This window comes from Protopterus annectens, chromosome 2.part2, assembly GCF_019279795.1.
Source record: "Protopterus annectens isolate FY-2018-M chromosome 2.part2, PAN1.0, whole genome shotgun sequence".
Lineage (NCBI taxonomy): Eukaryota > Metazoa > Chordata > Ceratodontiformes > Protopteridae > Protopterus > Protopterus annectens.
This window is the reverse complement of record NC_056730.1, coordinates 330313581-330337426: the sequence shown is the minus strand read 5'-3', so window position 1 is coordinate 330337426 and position 23846 is coordinate 330313581. Positions and strand designations below refer to the sequence as shown.

Here is a 23846-nt window from a genome sequence, read left to right as displayed (position 1 = left end):
AGATTTATTAGTTATGTACTTACTATAACTTGGTATCTGTGTTGTCTTTTCATTCCTCCTCACCTTCCCACCCTGCCATCCCCTTTCCTGTCACTCTTGAAGACCTGGAGAGAACTGTTCTTGAACTGTTGTTCCTGTTTTTTTTGAGCCTCTGGTTATGGAGATTTATTTAAATTTCCTCCTTTCTTCGTTTTCTATTATCTATGGGCAGCAAACTCAATCTGAGGAGGTTGGTTGGAGTGCAGGGCATTGTGGCTAGTGAGAGGAGCTTGAGACTTGGATCCTAGTCTGAAGAAATGCGGCAGTCAGCAGATCCATGGATGGATCTGTAACCATACATGAGGAGAAATGAAAGAAGACAACACAGATACCAAGTTATAGTAAGTACATAACTAATAATTTCCATCTTTCACGATCAACGCAGTCTCATGGTTTTGTGTTGTGGTTATTTGCAGGTTAAAATTAGAAGCTCTAACAGACAAAGATACAGGAACAATTGATGTGGATAGTGATGATGATTTTGCCACATGCGAGTCTGAGAGAAGATGCAAAAACACCATGATTAGTGATGCACTAAGCAGAGAGTCTGAAACAGCACATGTGCCTTTGCCTTCTATTCCAGCCACTGAAAGTGACTTGCCAGGCAGTCAGCCACAGCCAACAGTTGCTCAAGCTGTAATGGAAGAAGAAGAAATTGTAATAGAAGACTATGATAGTGACTAACGGTCATCAGTATACAGATGGTGGAAGGCCAACATTGTAATATGCCAATGTGAAGAAGTGAAAGTTCACTTGTAAGTGGCATTTGGACTGAAGATTGAATATTAATGTTGGAACAGTCAGTCAAGTATGCACTTTTCAGAATGGAAACGGCAGTTTCATATTCATTCCAACTTTTAGGCCATAACAGACACTTTTAATTTACAAAAGTTAAAAAAAAAATGTAAACAGCGTATGTATCTGATAAAAAGTGGTAGTAACATAACTGTTGAGCATCAGTGTTTTTTTTCATTTATTTGAACCTGAAATAATTTATTTCTTTTTTGTATAGTTTTAACAGCTGTGCTGCCCTGAACTGCACACTTGATGTTGTGAGTGACAAGAATATGCTAAAGATATGCTGTAGAAGCTCTGCTTGTATTCTATGCTGTATTTAAGTGTTACCATTGAACTGTAATGCTACCCATAATCTTCCAGATTTGAAGCATGGTATGTATTCGTTTTTGGTAGGGGAAACTGATCAAGAACATTAACAGTGGTGAAAGTTTGCATAATAGCACTGATTTATTTAAGCTGTACATAAAACAAATGTTCATTCTTTTTGTACAGTGTATTTTAATTACAGCAATTTATTTGGTAATATATGATTGTTCTGTCTTTTTTCCGTGCATTGCCAGGGAGACACTTTGAAGCCAATTAAATTTAACAGTTTGAGTGGGCAGAAGTATATTTACTTTTAAAGTGTAATAATGTTTAAATTTAAACTATTTTAATATCTACAGTCTACTTTGATTTTTATTACTGTATTTAATTTACCCGCAAAGTTTTGCGTTTGTTGGACAACAGTCAGGTTGAGGGGCATTCAGCACAGGATGAAATGCTCCTTCCTTTTGGTACTTTTATGGGTCAGAAACATTTCAGACACCCCTGCTTGGAGTAGCGTGCCTGTTTTTTGCCGACATATGGTTTTCCTAGCCTTCATGTAAGGGGCATGTATCCTATTTTTTTCTCAGTGTCATATTTGAACTCCTTCTAACTTGTTTCATTTGGAAAGATCCTACATTCACTGCTGAAGCAGCATGAGTCTCCTAAGTGACTGCAGATGTTTGTTCATGATGTGAGATCACTTCAGCTGTAGTGTTTATTGTCCTTGATGGACAATCAGTCTTAAATGCTTTAGTTATCTGTGCTTCAAACTTTCTTGCATCCAGTCCATGAAAGAAACTGTCAACTTGGTCAGCCGTATAGTCTGACAGTTTTCATTTGTTGTGGGCTGATAACTGTCCCTGTTGGAGGCCCTTACTATTTCACTTTTTTTACGATAAAAATTGTTAAAATCATATGCAGTTGTGGTCAGAATATCACTTCTAAGGATAGTCACAGTAGTAATTCTGTCCATATCCAGAACATAATTTTAGGTAGTGCTTTATTTGTAAATCTTTATTCCCAATGGCAATAAGAAGATGTTCTTCATGTTCACTGTTGCAGTCATTACATTTGGGTAATCCTGCTGGCAGGTTGCCCTCATTCGGCCTGAATTCCAAAGTCTTGGGTCCTGCGTCGGGTGCTCTCACCTCTTCCCTGACATCAGGTCGTCAGGGGTATAAAAAATGCAGCCAACGCCATTTTCTTCAGTCTTTCTTGCCGCGCGGTGCCTGAAGCAGAAGCAGTTCGCAAGTGCCAGTCGGCCGACTCCTGAGATTTTCGTGTTCGAGTTTCAGATCCGAAGTCTTCATTAAAAGCTAAGTACCCCATTGGGGAAACTTTTTTCTTGCTCCAGTCCGATGTCAGAAAAAGTTAATAATTGTATTTCTTGTGGGAAGCAAATACCCCATAAGGACTTTCATTCTTACTGTATTCCTTGCCTAGGCCCTGACCACGTCATTTCAAATTGTCGGTTTTGTGCTAGATTTAACCAACGCACTATTAAGCATCTGTACAATTTTGCATTAAGCTATTTTGGGCGCAGATTTAATTATACAATGTCGTCGGATAGCCATCCGACTACCGGAGTTCATAAAAAACGCAAAGAAAAGGAAAAAGACAGGCAACCGAGGTCCAAAACCGATGACAAAACTTCTCCTAAGCCAGTCGCTGGTTCTGAGTGAGACGCTTTCGCAGCCCCTGACACCCCTACTTTAGAGTCGCAGGCCGCTACCAACTCCCACGTGGAGTCGGCCAGGCCGCTGGAAACATCAAGGTATTGGAGCCTCTGAGACTATTCCCTCAGATGGGTCCGGAGCTGCTGAGCAGGCATCGGCTTCTAAGGGTATATTCAGACCTAAAGAATTGTATATTAAACCGACTACAGCTTCAAAAGCAAAGACTAAAGTACCTTTAAAGGCAAAGAAACAAGTTCACCAGCCACATGGACAAGGCCTCCATGCCCAAAAAACAAATGCTCAAAATGGCCGAAGACTTAGTTACCTTTGATCAGGGGTTCCCATCCCTCTCCTGATAAGAGGCTTAGGCAAGAGACAGACTATGAATCTTCAGATCAGGTTTCTATCTCCTCTGATTCCTCTTCTGATCAGGAATATTCACGTCCCCCCTATGAGGATTCTGATGCTGAAGAATCTATTCCTTCAGCCTTTCCTCCTGAGGAATACTCTTTTGGGGAAACCTTGCATACCATGAGGGAGCATTTCTACGGGACAGCCAAGATTATTCAGAATCTAAGAAGAGGCTCAGGGACTTCCTTTTACTACCTCAACACAGGCCTCTAGCTATTCCACCTGTGTTAGACATAGTTGATTATGTGTTTTCAGAGTCTAGTCTGACCCCTGACTCCTTACCTCCAGCTCCTGTTAAGCCTGACAGATACTACAGGGTTCCTGACTCTCATAAATTCCTTTTTAAAAACCCTGCTGCAGACCCAGAAGCTATTTCTCAGGGTCCCAAAGGGGTTAAGGCTTCCACTGCAAAAAACCCTACCCCCTCTGACAGAGATTCTAGGGCACTGGATAGATGGGGAAAAAAGATTTACACATCTGCTACCTTGGCTATAAGGGCCTTAAACTGCCAGTTTCATATGCTCAAATATCAGCAATATGTTATGACATTGCTTAAACAGAAAATGTTGGTAAATTCTGAATGTGCAGAAAACAAAGAAATGCAGGATTTATTGCATGCAGCTGAGCAAGTTGGAAAGCATACTTTGCAATGTGGTTTTGATTTTCTGGAGGCCTCCTGCAGGGCCGCAGTGATGGGTTCTGTAATTAGAAGGCATGCTTGGTTGAAGGAACAAAATCTGCCTGATTATATCAAAGCTAAATTATTAGATGCACCATTACAGCATGGTACCTTGTTTGGTGTTAAGGCAGAAGAGGTGTTAAAGAAAATGGAGGACAAAGCTAAATCTATGCAAACAGTCAAAGATTTTTTACAAGTACAGCCACCTAGGTTTAGCAGACACTGGCCTACAAAGACTTGGTCCTTTCCAGTGTCAGACAGACCTCAAAGGGGCAGATCCAGATGCCCTAGAGCCAGATCCCAGCCGCAAGGTTCGTACAGGTCTAAGCAATGGGGTGCTTCTACCTCCAAAAGTGGAGAAGACAAATCACAACCTTACAGGAAACAGTCCTAATGACTTCCCCCTGCCTGCACCAAGCACTTATCTTCTGGCAGCACCCTTAGGGGGAAAAATAGCACTTTTTTCACAAAATTGACACATTATAACCCAGGACAAATGGGTTCTAGTCATAGTGTCACAAGGCTACACGTTTCACTTCCATACCCTGCCAAGGGCAAACGGTTGGCCAGACCTGCCAAAAAATCAATGGGCAGAGGTTCAAAAACAACTTTCATCCCTCATGGACATGGGGGCTATTCAACAAGTGCCACAACAAGAGCAGGGACAAGGATTTTACTCAAAACTGTTCTTGGTACCCAGAAAGGACAATGCATGGAGACCAATACTGGACCTATCTATTCTAAACACTTTCCTGGATATACCAAAATTCAAGCTGTTGACCTTACAGCAGCTTCTGCCCATGCTGGGCAGAAAGGCTTGGCTTGTGACTTTAGACCTAAAAGAGGCATACCTGCATGTCCCAATCAGACAAGCATGCAAAAGATACCTCAGATTCAAGGCTGGCTCAAAGCATTACCAATTCTCTGCACTGCCCTTTGGCTTATCTACTGCGCCCAGGGTCTTCACAAAGTGCCTGGCACCAGTAATTGCTTTCTGCAGACAAAGAGGAATACAAATATATCCTTACTTGGACGACTGCCTCATTCAAGCAGAGAACAAGGACATTCTACTATAGCATCTGGCGGTTGTGAAAAGACTTTTAACATGCCTAGGGTACACAGGCAACGAAAAGAAATCAAAACTAGTACCCTCTCAAGAGATGATATTCCTGGGTGCAAGCTTAAATACAACTGCCCAGATGGCTCATCTTACGCCAGACAAACAAAGGCAACTGACTATTTCAAAGGAATGGCAACAAAGGCCCAGTTATCTGCAAGAAAAATTCTGCAGGCTTTGGGCTTCATGGCATCCTGCATCCTACTAATTCCATATGCAAGACTGCATATGAGGAAACTTCAATGGTACCTAAAAAGTGTCTGGACACAACATTGCCGCAGCCTGGAAACAATGATTACTCTCATTCCCTGCCTGCAGCAGGAGTTTCGATGGTGGGCAAAGGCTTGTCACCAAAACAAGGGACAGCCATTCTCACTACCCCCAGCCAGGCAGACCCTAACAACGGATGCATCAGATTATGCCTGGGGGGCACACATGGCAGGAAGAGGCATTCCGGGCACCTGGTCCACAAACCAAATGCATCTACATATTAATCAAAAAGAGATGTTAGCTGTTCAAAATGCCCTGACAGCCTTCAAGGACCTAATTCATCAGGGACAACTTCTGATAGACAGACAACACCACGGTCATATGCTGCATAAACAAGCAGGGGGCATGCATTCTTACCCCCTTTGCAGACTAGCCATGGCTTTATGGGACACAGCATTGACTTACCAAGTTCATCTTCAGGCACAATTCCTGCCAGGAAAGGAAAATACTCTGGCAGACGAACTAAGCAGAAACCTCATGAATCCCCACAAGTGGCACCTGGATCCACAAGTCTTTAGCATGATGATAAAGAAATGGGGATGCCAGGACATAGATCTATTTGCCTCTCCTCACAACTGTCAACTAAAAAGATTCTGCACAAGGACTTATCACAGACAAGCATGGAGAGTGGATGCCCTAACTTTCAGCTGGAAAAACCTATCAGTATATGCCTTTCCTCCACTGCCACTCCTCCCCAAGGTACTCCTAAAGGTCAGACAGGAAAAAAAACAAAAATTATTCTGATTGCCCCAGACTGGCCTCGCCAGTATTGGTATCCAATCTTAAGGAACTTGTCTCAATGCCCAGCCAGGACCTTGCCTCAAATACCTCATCTACTGTCCCAACAAAACAGTCAGATTCTGCACAGCCAACTCAGGACTCTAAACCTGGCAGCATGGCGGATAATGTAGCCATACAAAGCACACCTCTCAGTAAAGCTGTGATGGATGTCATTTTGGAAGCCAGAAGGCCTAGTACTAGAAACTCCTATGCAGGAAAATGGAAGAGATTTTGTGCTTGGAACCAAGCTCAAGGAACTGATACAGCTGTACCAAATATTCCTCAGATTTTGCAATACTTAACTGAGATGCTGGACAAAGGCCTATCTTTTTCATCAATAATTAAAATTGATGCCTCTGCCATTTTGGCTCATGACAATACAGAACCACCACTCTTTTCTCATCCTTTATTAAGGCAGTACCTCAGAGGAGCCAAAAATTTAAGACCTCCAAGGAGATCACCAATACCTGCATGGGACTTCAATTATGTCTTGGAAAAACTCACCCTACCTCCTTTTGAGACAGCTGCTACTGCGGATATAAAGTTTTTGCGGGTAGCCTGCCAGCAGGATAACCCAAGTGTAATGACTGCAACAGTGAAACACGATGAACATCTACATTTATGTATCTTGGAAAACAGCTTTGCTCCTAGCAATAACTTTTGCAAGACGAGTGTCAGAGCTACAGGCTCTCATGGCTGTGGAACCTTTTATCATTTTTTATCCAGACAGGGTCTCTGAGGACAAACCCAACATTTATGCCTAAGGTGGTGTTCAGTGTGGCCCTTAACCAAACTATTCATGTGCCAACTTTTTATCCAAATCCACAGAACAAGGAGGAGAGAATTCTGCATTCTTTGGCCATACTCAGACAGCTTAGATTCTATTTGGACAAAACTAAAATTTTCAGGCAGTCAGAGCAATTACTAGTGGCATATGCTGCAGGATCACAAGGAAAGGCCATCTCCAAGCAGACTATTTCTAAGTGGACAGGCCACTGCATTCATTTCTGCTACTCACAGCATGGCAAGCCAGTGCCTAAGGGCATTAGGCCACATTCAGCCAAAGCTGCAGCCACTTCAGCAGCCTTTCTCAGAGGAGTACCAACCAAAGACATTTTAGAGGCTGCTACTTGGAGTTCAGTGCACACCTTTACAAAGCATTATCATCTGCCACTTTACTCTAAATCCAGGGCAGGCTTTGCCACTGCAGTTCTGCAGGGCCTCATAGCCGCTCCTAATGCTGTTTAGCTTCAGCCACCCAACCATAGCTTTGGGAGTCTACCCAAACGTAATGACCGCAACAGTGAAACACAAAGAACATAGTACAGATGTTCTTCATCTCACATTGCTGCAGTCATAACTTGTGGGTAGTCCGCTGTCCTCGGTCGGCCCGAATACCAAAGTGTTAGGCTGGCGTCGGTCATGGCCGCTCAGATCTGACGTCAGTACGCCGTGGTACTAAAGCGCATGACCGACGCCATATCCTCAGTCTTTCTTGCCGCATGGTCCGAAGCAGAAGCAGCGTTTGCGAGTGCCGTTCGGTGTCCTGAAATTTTCGTATTCTGAGTTTCAGACCGAAGACCAAGTTGGGCTAAGTACCCCATTGGGGAATATTTTTGTCTTTTCTTGCCTCAGTTAAATCCGGATGTCAGAAAAAGTGAATAATTGTATTTCATGTGGGAAACAGATACCTCATAGGGATTACCACTCTCTCTGTATTCCTTGCTTGGGGCCTGAGCACGATGTAGTCGGGTGTCGCTTTTGTGCTAGATTTAATAAGCGCACCATTAAACGCAGGTTAGATTGTGCTAGACTTGTCTTCGGTAAGCGGTGAAACTACAATATGCCGTCGGATCCTCCAACGCCCGCTACCGCTAAGAAGCGTAAGGAAAAATCGTTAAAGTCCAAGCAGGATGAGTCGTCCGTTACGGACGCCGGTTCTTTGGAAACTACGGTGGAATCTGTGGATCCAACCGAGGTTTCAGCTGAATCTCAGGGGGAGCCTTTAATCTTACAGGATGTGGCCTCTCAGGAGTCGGGTCAGGCTGAGGGGGCCTCTCAGGTCTCTGTAATCCCTTCTTTGCATAAGGTGGTTAGGCCTTCTGCTTCTGTCTCTAGGGCATCTTCCAAGGTCAGGCCTGGTCTGTCTTCCTCTGGCGTCAGCCCTAGTTCTGCAAGTTCTGTACCCAAAAAGCATATGCTGAAAATGGCAGAGGATTTGATTACCTTAATCAGGGGTTCTATGCCCCCTCCAGATAAGAGGCCTAGAGTGGAGCCAGAGGTGGAAGGGTTGGAGCATTCCTCAGATTATTCGGAGTCTTCGGCTGAAGACATTCAGGATTTTCCTCCTTATTCTGATTCAGATGCAGAGGATTCTACTCCTTCTGCTTCCCCTCCAGAGGATTTTTCTTTTTCTGAAACCCTGCATTCAATGAGGGAGCATTTTAAGTGGGAAGGTCAGGATTTCTCAGTTTCTCGAAAGAGGCTTAGGGAATTTTTGTTTTTACCACAGCATAGGCCCTTGGCTATTCCCCGTTTTGGATGTGGTTCAGGATGTTTTCTCTGAAGCTTCCCTTAATCCTGACTCTTTGCCTCCTGCCCCGGTCAAGCCAGACAGGTATTACAGAGTGCCAGAGGCTCATAAATATTTGTATAAGAGCCCTAGAGCTGATCCGGAAACTATTAGTCAAGGACCTAAGGGTGTCAGGGCTTCTGTTGTAAAGAATCCTGTTCCTCTGGATAAAGACTCTAGAGCTTTGGATAGGTGGGGTAAAAAAGTGTATACCTCTTCCACTCTAGCGATGAGGGCTTTGAATTGCCAGTTTCATATGCTGAAGTACCAGAATTTTCTCTTAAGTCAGTTAAGATCTAAGGTAGATGCTTTAGCAGAAGGTATAGAGTGTAAGGAACTGCAAGATTTAGTGCATGCCTCTGATCAGGTGGGTAAGCATTCTTTGCAGTGTGGTTTTGATGCTCTTCAGGCTTCTTCCAGGGTGGCTGCCACTGGATCAGTTATTCGTAGGCACACCTGGCTTAAGGATCAGAATTTGTCAGAACATGTTAAAGCTCGAATTTTGGATGCTCCCCTTCAATCTGAAGTTTTGTTTGGTTCTCCTGTGGAGTCAGTTTTGAAGAAAATGGAAGACAAAGCTAAGTCCATGCAGACAGTTAAGGATTTTTTGCAAGTGCAGCCCCCTAAGTTTAGCAGAAATTGGCCTGCTAAGGGATGGGCCTATCCTTCTTCTGATTCACAGACTAGGGGTAGATCTAGACGTGGTAGGGGCAGAGCTCATGCTCAAGGTTCTTTCAGGCCTAGGACGTGGAGTTCCCCTGCACAATCTTCTGGTGAGGGCAGGGGTCAGCCTTTTCGTAAGCAAACCCAATGACCTGTATCTCCAGCTGCCAGATCCCTCCTGTCTGGCAGCGCCTCTGGGAGGAAAGTTGGCACTTTTCAGGCAAAATTGGCTTTTAGTCACCCAGGACAAGTGGGTGTTGGACATTATACACCGAGGATACAAGTTTTATTTTCACACCTTGCTTCCTTTCAAAGGCATGCCAGACGTTCCTCCTCAGCAAAAGTTGGAGGCTCACAAACAGATTTCTTTACTTTTAAACATGAGGGCTATCCAGGGGGTCCCTCCGACAGAAGTGGGCCTAAGATTTTATTCTCGCCTGTTTCTTGTACAAAAGAAAGGAAACACTTGGAGGCCAATTCTGGATTTGTCTATTCTCAACACATACCTGGACATTCCAAAATTCAAGATGTTAACTTTGCAGCAACCTCTGCCTCTGCTCGGCAAAGATCACTGGATGGTAACTCTAGATCTCAAAGAGGCTTATCTCCACATTCCTATCAGGCCCAGCTGCAGGAGGTTCCTGCGTTTTCGGGCTGGTACTTCTCATTATCAGTTCTCTGCATTGCCCTTTGGCTTATCTACTGCGCCCAGGGTGTTTACAAAAGTCCTGGCTCCAGTGATAGCCTTCTTGAGATTAAGGGGAATTCAAATTTATCCTTATTTGGACGATTGCCTGATTCTTGCTCAAGACAAAGTCAAGTTGATTCACCATCTTCAGTATGTTATGGCGGTGTTAAGGTGCCTAGGGTATTCTGTGAACGAAACAAAGTCCAGTCTAGTACCCTCTCAGGACATGTGCTTTCTGGGTGTGAGACTGAATACAGCCTCTCAGATGGCATTTTTGACCCCGGACAAACAAACAAATCTTGCCCTTTACTTCCAGCAATTGTCTCTACGGTCCAGGCTGACTGCAAGGACAGTCCTTCAGGCCTTGGGGTTCATGGCATCTTGCATTCTGGTGCTTCCCAATGCCAAATTGCATATGAGGAAGCTACAATGGTATCTCAAAAGCTTATGGACTCAACACTGCCACGATTTGGACACGGTCATTCAGATAATATCTTGCATCCAAAGGGAATTCTTGTGGTGGGCTCAGGCATGTCACCTAAACAAGGGACTCTCTGTGACCCGACCAGAGGCGAGTCAGATCTTAACGACAGATGCCTCAGACATGGCTTGGGGAGCACACTTCAATGGAAAATGGGTTCAAGACACGTGGCCTCCCAGACTACAGCCTTTGCATATCAACATGAAGGAGATGTTAGCAGTCCAATTTGCTCTGATGGCTTTCAAGGATCTACTTCAACCAGGACAGGTGTTGATTCAGACAGACAACACAACAGTCATGTGGTACATAAGCAAGGGGGAACCCATTCGTATCCTCTTTGCAGACAAGCTATGATTTTGTGGGAAACTGCTCTCTGTTTGCATCTCACTCTTCAGGCAAGGTTTCTGCCGGGAGCACAGAACTCCTTAGCAGATGTTTTGAGCAGACAGATGGTGGATCCCCACGAGTGGAAATTGGATCCTCATGTATTTCAACGGTTGATGGTGGCTTGGGGGACTCCAGACATCTGTTCGCTTCTCCACTAAATTTCCAACTGCCAAAGTTTTGCACAAGGCTGTTTCATCCAAAAGCCTGGAAAGTGGATGCTCTATCATTCAGTTGGAACAACCTTCACGTCTATGCCTTTCCACCTCTGCCTCTTCTTCCCAAGGTGCTCTTGAAGGTCAGACAGGACAAGCCTCGCATGATTCTCATAGCTCCAGATTGGCCTCGTCAACACTGGTACCCTCTGCTGAGGAGTTTAGTACAGGAGCCTCCTTGGCCTTTGCCACCAGTTCCACACCTTTTGTCTCAGGCAAACAATCATTTCCGCAATGTCAGGATTCAATCCCTGCATCTGACAGCTTGGCGTATTCTGTTTTAGACCCTGGGGGTCGCAGCTTCCTCAACAAGTTTTGAAGGTCATTTTGGAGGCCAGACGGCCTAGTACCAGGAAAGTTTATGCTGCTAAATGGAGGAGATTTTTTCTTTGGAGCAAAACAAAGAGCTTTGATGTTTCTGTGCCTAATTTGAGTGTTTCACTTCAGTATCTTACAGAATTATTAGACAAGGGTTTGTCTTTCTCCTCTGTAAAAGTTCATGCTGCAGCCATTTCTGCTCACTATGATTGTGACCCACCTTTATTTTCTCATCCTTTGTTTAAGCAATTTCTTAGAGGGGCAAAGAATATAAGACCCCCACGTAGAGCTCCTACTCCTTCCTGGGATCTCAATTTTGTGTTGGAAAAGCTCACTTTACCACCTTTTGAACCTGCAGCTACTACGGAGTTAAAGTTTTTGTCTTGGAAGACTGCTTTTTTGTTGGCCATAACGTCTGCTAGAAGAGTATCTGAATTACAGGCTCTAATGGCAGTTGAACCCTTCCTGATATTTCATAAGGATAGGGTCTCCCTGCATACTAACCCTTCCTTTATGCCTAAGGTTGTTTCTAATGTGGCCTTAAACCAATCTATTCATTTGCCTACTTTTTATGCTGATCCCCAAAATAAAGGGGAAAAAATTTTGCACTCTTTGGATATTCACAGGCAGTTACGTTATTATTTGGACAGAACTAAAGGGTTCAGGCAGTCCCAACAGTTATTTATTTCCTTTGCCTTGGGTTCTCAGGGGAAACCTGTTTCAAAACAAACTATTTCTAAGTGGATAGGCCATTGTATTGCTTTTTGTTATTCCCATCATGGAAAGGATGTTCCAGCTGGCATCAGACCTCATTCCACTAGGGCTACTGCCACTTCTACTGCTTTTTTAAGGGGAGTAGCTACTAAAGATATTTTAGAAGCAGCTACTTGGAGTTCAGTGCACACTTTCTCTAAGCATTACCATCTCCCTCTTTATTCTAGGTCTAGGGCTGGGTTTGCCACTGCAGTTTTACAGGGCATGTTAGCAGCTCCCAATGCTTTGTGATTTTGCCAACCTCCCTTTACCTTTGCTTTGGGATTCTACCCACAAGTTATGACTGCAGCAATGTGAGATGAAGAACATAGTACAGTTTTGTACCTACCATAAATGTAGATGTTCGAAGATCCACATTGCTGCAGTCCAATTTACCCTCCCTCCTTCCCCTCTGTGGTTTGGGGTGGCTGTGTGGTTTGTGGTGTAATTATTGTTTCTACATGGGTGTTTGTGTGTTTTTCCATTTTTGGCTAGGGCCTTTCTTTTCAAGGCTTTCTGACATCTGGGGCAAGAAAGACTGAGGATATGGCGTCGGTCATGCGCTTTAGTACCACGGCGTACTGACGTCAGATCTGAGCGGCCATGACCGACGCCAGCCTAACACTTTGGTATTCGGGCCGACCGAGGACAGCGGACTACCCACAAGATGTCCTTCATGGATGCATCTGCAGTCATAACAACTGGGTTGTCCTGTCGTCAGGCAGCCCTTCGGTCGGCCGGATTCCAAAGTCTGGGTCCGCCGGCTGATGCCGCACTCCACCCGACGTCATCTCTGTTGGTCTGCGGGTATAAAGGCACCAGCCGACGCCATTTTCTTCAGTCTTTCTTGCCGCGTGGCGCCCGAAGCAGAAGCTGTTTGCAAGTGCCGGTCGGTCAGATCCAGAGATTCCTACTACCGAATACTACTTCGAAGACTCCTAAAAAGCTAAGTACCCCGTTGGGGACCTTTTCTTGCCTCAGCCGATGTCAGAAAAAGTAAACAATTGTTTAACTTGTGGGAAACAAATACCTCATAAGGATTTCCACTCTTACTGCCTACCTTGTTTAGGCCCAGACCACGACGTAGCTGCCTGTTCAGCCTGTGCTTCCTTCAACCGATGAACGCTTAGGCGTCGGTCGGAGTTTGCTGAACAGTTTTTCGGCTCCGACTAGGCGTACATTATCCCGTCGGATCTTCCGACTACGCAAATAATTAAAACGCAAGGAAAAGACCGCACTCGCGGTCCATGGTTTCGCCGAAACCACGGATAAGCAAACGAGTGTCTCGGTTTCGCCGAAACCGAGAAAACGGTCCTCAGCGAAACCATTACTACTACCGAGGCTCCTGCTACTACAGTTGAATTGGCCTCTGAAATTTTACCTTCTACCGTGGCTTCTAGTGAGTTATCTGACACCATCCCTTTGGATGTTTCTACCCCAGCACGGTGCTGCTAGGCCTCCTGCAGCCATGTCTATCAAGGCCTTTGCCAGGGCCAAGGCAGCAAAACTGTTAGTACAGTCCCTGCTAAGCCCCTCTCACAGACACCCTTCTAGCTCTCAAATGCTTACCCTGGCAGAGGATTTGATTTCCTTAATTAGGGGATCCCAATCACACCCAGACAGGGCCTCTCAGCCTCCAGAAAAGACCTAGAACAGAGCCACCCCAGCAGGAAGGCTCTGATGATTCTTCGGAGGACTCAGACACTACAGAACAGCCAGAGGCTCCTTTGTCCACTTATGAAGACTCCGATGTTGATGATTCCATTCCATCTGTCTCTCCACCAGAGGAATTCTCCTTTGGGGAAGCCTTACATGCCATGAGAGAACAATTCCAATGGCAAGGACAGGATTTCTCAGACTCAAGAAAAAGGCTTAGAACCTTTCTGCACCTGCCGCAACACAGGCCGTTAGCTATACCTCCAGTTTTGCCTGTTGTGGATGATGCATTTAATGATGTTTGCACTGCACCTGATTCCTTACCCCCAGCTCCTGCCAAACCAGACAGATTTTACAGGGTACCTAACACTCATCACCACCTTTACAAGGCCCCACTTGCAGACCCTGAGACTATTTCCCAGGGGCCTAAGGCAGTAGCTTCTACCTCTACAAAAAACCCTCTCCCTTCTGAAAGGGAAGCCAGGTCTTTACTCAGATGGGGCAAAAAAAGTTTACACTTCTGCCACTCTCTCAGCTAGAGCTTTAAACTGTCAGTTTCACATGATTCAATACCAAGAGTTTATGCTTGATCAGTTGTCTAAGAAACTTTCCTCTGAAGAATCCTTAGATAAGAAATATGTCTTAGAAATGGTAAATAACATACAGCAGGTTAGTAACCATTCTTTGAAATGTGGCTATGATGCACTGGAGGCTTCATTTAGATCAGCCATGACTGGCACAGTGATAAGAAGGCATGCATGGTTGAAAGAGCAAGTCCTGCCGGATCATGTAAAAGCAAAGTTGTTAGATGCTCCTATGGATAAGGACAATCTATTTGGTACTTCTGCTCAACAGGTAATGAAGAAAATGGAAGAGAAGGCAAAATCTGTACAAACAGTTAAGGATTTCTTACAGGTTCAGCCCCCTCGGTTTAACAGAAACTGGCCTGCCAAAAATTGGTCCTTTCCAGACCCCTCAAAGACCCAAAGAGGCAGGTATAGACGCTCTAGAGGCAGAAACCAATCCAGAGGCAGTGCCTACAGAGGACGACAGTGGCAAGGTAACAACCAGAGAGGCTCTGACACAAACACTGCCACTGCAACAGGACATTCACAGTGACTTGGCTCTGACACCGCCTACCAGAGAGCAAATAGCAGCACCTTTAGGCGGAAAGCTAGCCTTATTTTCACGAAATTGGCACTATATCACAAAAGACAAGTGGATTTTAAAAACCATAGACCAAGGCTACAGGTTCCACTTCCACACCTTACCAGTAAACAGAGGAATGCCAAATTTACCTCCAACTCAAAAGCAGAAGCTCTAAACCAGGTAATTCAGCTAACCAACATGAGAGCTGTGGAGAGAGTACCAGAAAATCAACAGGGCAAAGGATTTTACTCCAGACTCTTTCTAGTCCCAAGAAAAGAAAAAACTTGGAGACCCATTCTCGATCTGTCCGTCTTAAATACATCATCGTCCCAAAATTCAAAATGCTGACCTTACAGCAACTTCTTCCCATGCTGGGCAAGGAGTCTTGGCTGGTGACTCTAGACCTCAAGGAGGCATACCTGCACGTCCCCATTCGACCAATTTGCAGAAGATACCTCAGATTCCTTGCAGGATCAGAGCATTATCAATTCTCAGCATTGCCCTTTGGCTTATCTACTGCGCCCAGAGTATTCACAAAATGCATGGCATCAGTAATTGCTCATTGCAGGCTACAGGGAATCCAAATCTATCCATACCTGGACGATTGCCTGCTGCAAGCGGACAACAAAGACAAGCTGACAACAGATTTACAAAGGGTCATTTACTTGTTACAAGCCCTGGGATACACAGTCAATCTAAAAAAGTCAAGGATGATTCCATCCCAGACAAGAACATTCTTGGGTGCAGAATTGGATACAGTAAAACAAATGGCATTCCTGACTGCAGAAAAACAAGAGCAACTTCCTCATTACTTCTTGGCATTAACAAAGCAGAACAAACTAACAGCAAGAAAAATACTGCAGGCCTTGGGCTTCATGGCATCATGCATAATCCTGATTCCTCATGCCAGACTGCATATGAGAAAGCTACAGTGGTACCTAAAAAACTTATGGTCTCAACACAGTCACAGCCTAGAAACCAAAATACCACTAATCCCATGCCTGAAACAAGAATTCCTATGGTGGGCCCAAGCATGCCAGGCAAACCTAGGCTTGCCCTTCCACAAAGGTCAAGCAACCAGATCATCACAACGGCCTCAGACCTAGGTTGGGGGGCACACATGTTGGACAAATGCATACAAGGATTGTGGACTCCAGACCAGCTGCACCTGCACATAAACCAAAAGGAAATGCTGGCAGTACAGCTAGCAATCCAGAAATTCAAGCCTTTCCTAAAAGAAGGCCATTTATTGATAAGGACAGACAACACCACAGTCATGTGGTATATCAACAAGTAAGGGGGCACTCATTCTTACCCCCTATGCAGAATGACTCTGGACCTTTGGAACATGGCACTGAACTACAACATCCAGTTACAGGCAACCTTTGTGCCAGGAAAAGAAAATACACTAGCAGATATGTTAAGCAGAACCACATCGAATGCTCACGAATGGATGCTGCACCCGGACATATTCAAGGCCATCACAAGAAAATGGGGAATGCCACAAATAGACCTGTTCGCATCCCCACTCAACCACCAACTCAGGAAATTCTGCACAAAGACGTGCCACCCTCTTGCATGGAAGGTGGACTCCCTTTCCTTCAGTTGGAAAGGCCTGACAGCTTATGCCTTCCCACCTCTTCCTTTAATGCACAGGGTACTGCTGAAAATCAAAGAGGAACAACCAAGGATAATTCTGATAGCTCCAAATTGGCCAAGACAACACTGGTATCCCTTGCTCAGGAGCATGTCTCAGGGGAGAATGTGGCCAATACCTCTGATGCCCTTGATGTTAACTCAGAACAAATACAACATCCTGCATCCAAACCTAAAAACCTTACAACTGACTGCCTAGAACATCACTTAAGAACAACCAACCCAGATTTATCCCAAAGGGTTAAAGACATTATACTTGAAGCCCGCAGACCTTCAACAAGAAGGAACTATGCAGGAAAATGGAAAAGGTTTGCCACTTGGAGTGCTGAAAGAGGAAAAGATGTCAAACATAGACATTGCTAACATCCTGGAGTACTTGGCAGAGCTTCTACAGACAGGTCTGTCCTATTCCTCCATCAAGATACATGCATCAGCTATTTCTGCGGAATACAGCTATGATCCGCCTGTCTACTCACATCCTCTACTCAGGCAATTCCTCAGAGGAATCAAGAATGTAAAACCTCCTAGGAAACCACCACTGCCAGCATGGGACTTAAATTTTGTACTAGAAAAATTGACACTCCCACCATTTGAACCAGCAGGAACAGCGGATCTTCAACACCTATCATGGAAAACTGCTTTCCTCCTGGCAATTACTTCAGCAAGAAGGGTTTCAGAACTCCAGGCCTTAATGGCAGTACAACCCTTCCTGATCTTCCATCAAGATAGAGTCTCCATGAGAACTAATCCTACATTTATGCCAAAGGTGGTATCCAGAGTGTCCTTAAACCAGACAATCCACTTACCTACCTTCTTTCCCAACCCACAGAACAGGGGGGAAAGACTACTGCATACTTTGGATGTACATAGACAGTTACGCTACTACCTGGACAGAACAAAAGAAAACAGAAAGACTGACCAGCTGTTAGTGGCCTATGCACCAGGAAGGGAAGGAAAAGCAATTTCCAAGCAAACAATCTCCAAATGGATAGGAAATTGCATAAGATTCTGTTACTCCTACCATGGAAAGCCAATGCCACAGAACATAAGACCTCATTCAACAAGAGCTACAGCCACTACCACAGCATTCCTACGAGGAGTGGCAACCAAGGACATTATTGAGGCAGCTACTTGGACCTCCGTGCATACATTTGCCAAGCATTACAATTTACCTCTATATTCCAGGTCCCGAACAGGGTTTGCCACTGCTGTCCTGCAGGGGATCCTGACTACACCATAATTTTTACTTATTCTTCCTCCACCCCTAGTTTAGCTATGGTATTCTACCCAGTTGTTATGACTGCAGATGCATCCATGAAGGACATAGTACAGTTTTGTACCTACCATAAATGTAGATGTCCGAACTGGATAGCATCTGCAGTCAGGATTACCCACCCTCCTTTCCCTCTGTGGTACTCCTAGGGTATTTACACTCCTAATAGCTAGCTGGGGGGGGAGTCTCTTATGGTGTATTTGTTTGTATATATGTACATACATGCTTATTTTTTGTACATGCCTTCTTCCTTGTCTGCACACATTGGCATTTATCCAAATTTTAGCCTTCCAAGAGGGCCACTGGCATCTGGGGCAAGAAACACTGAAGAAAATGGTGTCGGCTGATGCCTTTATACCCGAAGACCAACAGAGATGACATCGGGTGAAGTGCGACATCAGCCGAAGCCGGACCCAGACTTTGGAATCCGGCCGACCGAAGGGCTGCCTGACGACAGACAACCCAGTTGTTATGACTGCAGATGCTATCCAGTTCGGACATCTACATTTATGGTAGGTACAAAACTGTACTTTATGACTGCAGCAATGTGGATCTTCGAACATCTACATTTATGGTAGGTACAAAACTGTACTTTGTGTACACTTACCATAAATGTAGATGTTTGAGTGTATTCACTGTTGCAGTCCAGGTTACCCACCCGCCATCCCCCTTTTTTCTACTTGAACTTATCTTTCCTTCTCTGATTTATACAACCTATGTGGTATATTTGCTTGTAGATGAAGGTAAAGTTTATATTGGTGCATGTACTTATATATATCTATATCTATATATATGTATATATATAAAATTTGGCTACCCTTTTAGGGGGCACCTGACATCTGGGGCAAGAAAAACTGAAGAAAATGGCGTTGACTGCATTTTTTTATACCCCTGACGACCTGACATCAGGGAAGAGGCGACAGCATCCGATGCAGGACCCAAGACTTTGGAATTCAGGCCGACTGAGGGCAACCTGCCAGCAGGATTACCCAAATGTAATGACTGCAACAGTGAATACACTCAAACATCTACATTTATGGTAAGTGTACACAACTGTACTTTGTCTAGCATCAGTAAAGGCGTACATTGAATACCAAAGGCTTAAGAAAGCAGCACAAGGAAGGATGGCCTTAGCGTTATCGCTATCAAACATCCCTCAGCAGTTGTGTAAGAAAGATGAAAAAAAAAACTAAGCAATCAGAGGTGTCTGTTGTCCAGTCTGAATTGAACATGTCTGTTGAGGTATTTCTTGAGCCAATAGACTCTTTGAATTATTTGCGTTGCCATTGTCATGACCCCTCCAGATGCCAACAAGGAGCAGCTTTCAGGCAGCAAGAAGATTAAAAAACAAAATGAAGCAGTCAGAGGTATCTATTGTCCAGCTAGACACTTCTGATGAGGTACTTGTTGAGCCCTTAGAATTCTTTCCATCCTGCCACTGTTATGATGCCTTTGGAGGCCAACAAGGAGCATCTTTCAGGCAACATTGCCCCAAAGGGAAAGCCCTGACTAGTTATTTTTAAAGACCATATGGCATACCACTGATTCTTGTTCAGAGGACATCCCAGGTGTCATTATAGAGGTACGTCAGGAGTCTGAACCTCTTCACCTTCTATCTGCTGGAACTCCTAAGAAGGGAAAGCATAAGACTAAGCAGAACTTCCCTCCCGTTACTCCTCCTTCAGACACACAACAGGAATGGTACAATGTTAAGTTGTCTATCTCGCCTTCATTCTTGCTGGATGGGTTCGGAGCCGATCCTCGGCTCCGACTCGGCCAATACTAAAGCTCGAGAGCTAATTCCACCGGCTCGAGGCTCCCCTATATCCCACAATGCTAGGCGGTAACTACTCAGATCTCGTTTACTGCTTAGCTGACGAGGTGCTTTTCTACCGGCTCTGGCAGGTTAGTGAAAAATTTTCTAAAATTTTCAAATCTTTAGACCCCCTAGTACTTCCTTACTAAAACCTTTAGTTTTAAACCACTTTTTTTTTCCTGGTTCAAAAAAATACCTCAGCATACTCCTTTCCTTTATCCCCCTTAGTTTTAGGCCCCTTCCCCCTCCTTCTCCTAGTCCTTTAGTGTGACTGGTGTTTTATTTTTCTTTAAGGTGTGTGTGTGTGTGTGTGTGTGTGTGTGTGTGTGTGTGTGTGTGTGTGTGTGTGTGTGTGTGTGTGTGTGTGTGTGTGTGTGTGTGTGTGTGTGTGTGTGTGTGATTCACTCTTAGACCTTTATTATGTCTAAGGAATCTAAGGTCTCAGGCTTCAAGAAGTGTGACTCGTGCTGTCAGAAAATGTCTCTGACAGACTGTCACACTTCTTGTGTGTATTGCCTGGGACCTTTGCACCTGCAGGACTCCTGTGCTGTATGTCATGGTTTCAGCCCTAGAGTCCTGCAGGAACGCAAGAATAAATTGATCTTGCGTGGCTTATTAAAGCCTGAAGGCCCCCCGACCCAGTCTGTGTCGGGGAAGCCTTCAAAGACTTCCAAACAGTCGGCTCCGGCTTCTGAGCCGACCTCTGGAACTATTAAGTCTGCTTCGACATCGACTCCGGCTGGAGCCCATGTTTCCAAGCCTTATACTGTTACCTCGGCTCCGGCCGGAGCCGAGGCTGATAAGACTCAGTTGGCTCCGATACTCTTATCGGAGCAACCTTCGAGGAAGCGATCTAGATCCCCCTCCATCGGCTCCGTTCACTCGGCACCAGGATCCCCTCTTCTTTCGGAACAGAGCCATAGGTCACATTCCTCACGGTCTTCCAGGCTGTCTGACCACGATTTGCAAAGGGTAGTGAGTAGACTTCTCAAGTCCGAGGCACTGGCCCAAATGCTGCATAGCCCGACTCAACAGTCAGTGGCTATTCCTGTTCCCCAATGTATTCCTCTTCCGACTCCTTTGAGTTCGGAGCCAGGGCTCGTCGGAGCCATGACTGTCGGTGCGTCCGATCCGATACCTTCCCTTTCGGCTCAGTCGTCTGCTCCGATCTCCACTTTGGAGGGATCTCGGCGCCGAGCTTCCCTCGTCGACTCCGAGGGGGCGAGTGGCATCGGACCCTTGTCCAATCCCGCTCTCCCTCTTGGGGCTTCGGCGCTGGTGAGTTCGGCTCCGACATCGGCCTTGGAGCCGTCCCTGTCGGTGCCGGGAGGGGTCCGTGTCTCTTTGGAGCGGGGACCTCCGGCCTTGCCTGATAGGGGGGCCTTCGAGGTCATGCAGAGCGTGCTAGAACCAGGGTCTGCCCCACAGTCAGCTCCGTCAGCCCCTCCATCTTCAGTGCCTGTGGTGATTTCTACCCACCCCCTTGCATCAGACCGCAGAGAGCCAACTCCTCAGGTTTCCCCATTGGGAATTTTCTCCTCTTCCAAGGCCTCTCCTGACCCGGTAGGAGATCCCCGTAGGAAGAGGCAGTGCAAGAGGAAGCACATCGACTCCCCTGAGTCTTTTACCTCGGACACTGACTTAGAGGAATCTGAAGGTTCCCCCCGATCCCCCTCTGAGGATGTCTCCTTTGCTGACATCCTTGAGATCCTGAAACAGAGGGGGAACTGGCCAGCCCTTAACCCTTCAGAGCATGAGTCAGTGTATCTTGAGGCGTTTGGCTCTCGCCCTTCTACCTCCTGGGTGCCCCCTCCCTTTGACCCCCTTATGGAAGTGGTGGCAAGGAGGGGCCTGGACAGCTCCTGATTCAGTGGAACCCACCCCGAGGAGACCATCTAAGTTTATTACTGCCCCTAGAGATAAAGACTTTTTATCCAAAGGTGTCCCCGTTGATGCCATGGTGGTGGCCCCGGCCACTAAGAAGGAGTTAGCCGATCCTTCGGTTCCTGTCCATCCTCCTAATAAGGAATCTAGGACCATGGACAGGTACGTTAAGTGGATGTTCTCATCCGCGACCTTTTCAATGCGGTCGCTGAACTACTTATGTCACTTCACTTGTCTCCAGAGAGATTTACTCAAGGATATTAGTGAAGCGATAAAGGATCCAACAGCTGAGGGGTTCCAAGACATAGTGAACTCCCAGTTGGCAACCCTGAACTCCATCGTTAACTCCTCCATACGGCTTATCTCATATGCTGCGGATGGGGCGAGTAGAGCCGCAGGCACAGGCGTTGCCTTACGACGTCACGCCCGGATGCGGCTGTGCAACTTTACGGACCCTTTCAAGGTGTCCTTCACCAATTCTCCCTTTGATGGATCATCCTTGTTTGGTCCACAGGTGAAGGATACATTGACTAGGTGTGAGGTAGAAGGTAAGACTCTCTCTGCCGTAGGAGTCCATTTTTCTACCCCTTCTAGGCCTTATCCCAAAGGTCAAAGGGGAGGAAAGATGTGGTTCCGTAAACAAAAACAGGGAGTCTCATCTGATGCACAAGGTCGATTCCCCTCTAGACTCAGAGGGGGGAATAACAATAGACGCCGCCCTAGAGGCAGAGGAGGTCCGCAAAACCAGGGTAGCAGAGAAACTTTCTCTGATAAACCCTTTCAGCATCCCTGAGGGGCTGCCCGGCTGTCCACCTTCGGAGGCAGTCGGGGAAAGGTTATCCCTGTACCCAAAAGCCTGGCTTTCCCTTACACAAGACAAATGGGTACAGTCGATCATATCCGAGGGTTACAAAATTCCCTTTATTCACATCCCATCCCAACCCAAAGGATCCCTTCCAGACGTTCCACCCAGTCTAAGGGAACAAGCAGCATTAGAAATTTCAAAGCTGCTATCAAAAAGAGCTATCCAATCAGTCCCAGCAGACCAGCAAGGATCCGGAATCTACTCCAAATTCTTTTTGGTACCAAAGAAAACGGGACTGGAGACCCATACTGGATCTCAGCAACTTAAACAAGTATGTCAGAAAAACAAAATTCCGGATGGTCACGCTACAGTCCATTCTACCCTTCTTGGGTCAGGACAATTGGATGTGCTCAATAGATCTTCAGGACGCGTATTACCATATCAAGATGAACAGACGCTCCAGGAGATTTTTCCGCTTCAGGCTGGGAGCCAGTCACTACCAGTTCAGAGCCCTGCCCTTTCGTCTCACTACAGCCCCCTGAGTGTTTACCAAATGCATGGCAGTGGTCGCGGCTCACTTGAGACGTCAAGGATTCCAGGTGTTTCCATATTTAGACGACTGGCTCCTTACTGCCACAACCAGACATCAGCTTCTTCTATCCAGGGACGTCACTATCCAAACTTGCCAAGCTCGAGGCATTTCAATAAATTTCGAAAAATCTGCCTTGTCGCCTTGTCAATCTATTACTTTTATAGGTGCCACATTAGACGCACTCAATCTTTCAGCCAGACTTGCAGAGCAGTGTGTGTCAGACATCCGCAAGCAAGTTTCCCTTCTCTTGCAATGCAGCAAAGTCAAAGTCAGACTAGTTTTGAAGGTATTAGGACTCATGGCAGCAGCTATTCCCCTTCTCCCCTTAGCTCGCTTCCACATGAGGATTCTCCAGTGGATGCTGTTTACACAATGGTCCTTCCAACAGCTCCCGATGTCCTACACCATATTGATAACTCAATCGTGCAAAAATCAACTGTCTTGGTGGATGACGTCACCTCAGGTTCTCCAAGGAAGACCTTTCACTCATCTCCCCCCCCAGTCGCCACGTTGACAACAGATGCCTCCCTGATCGGGTGGGGGGGCATTATCAGGGCAGGACAGTCCAGGGCACGTGGCAACCGTTAGAGTGCCACTTGCACATAAATGTCTTGGAGATGAGAGCAGTGCTTTTAGCGTTGCAAGCCCTTCATGACTCTCTTCCAACAGGGACTATTGCAATTCAGACAGACAACATGTCCGTAGTGTGGTACATCAACAAACAAGGCGGAACCAGATCATACCCCTTATGTCGAGAGGCACTCAGACTTTGGCAATGGGCGATCTCTTCTCAGCATTTTCTGATAGCAACGCACATTCCCGCGTAATCCAACGTGATTGCAGACAAGTTGAGCAGGGCAAT

General features: G+C 45.8%; 1 protein-coding gene across 1 annotated transcript in view; it reads left to right on the top strand.

The window, feature by feature from the left end:
* RAD17 (RAD17 checkpoint clamp loader component) overlaps window positions 1-1362 on the top strand; it is a 1292309-nt gene extending 1290947 nt beyond the window's left edge. Inside the window, exon 17 of the mRNA XM_044063883.1 lies at window positions 456-1362. Coding sequence (XP_043919818.1) covers window positions 456-723 — 268 coding nt within the window. The 3' untranslated portion in view covers window positions 724-1362. The remainder of the gene's footprint in view (window positions 1-455) is intronic.
* Window positions 1363-23846: the final 22484 nt, after the last annotated feature.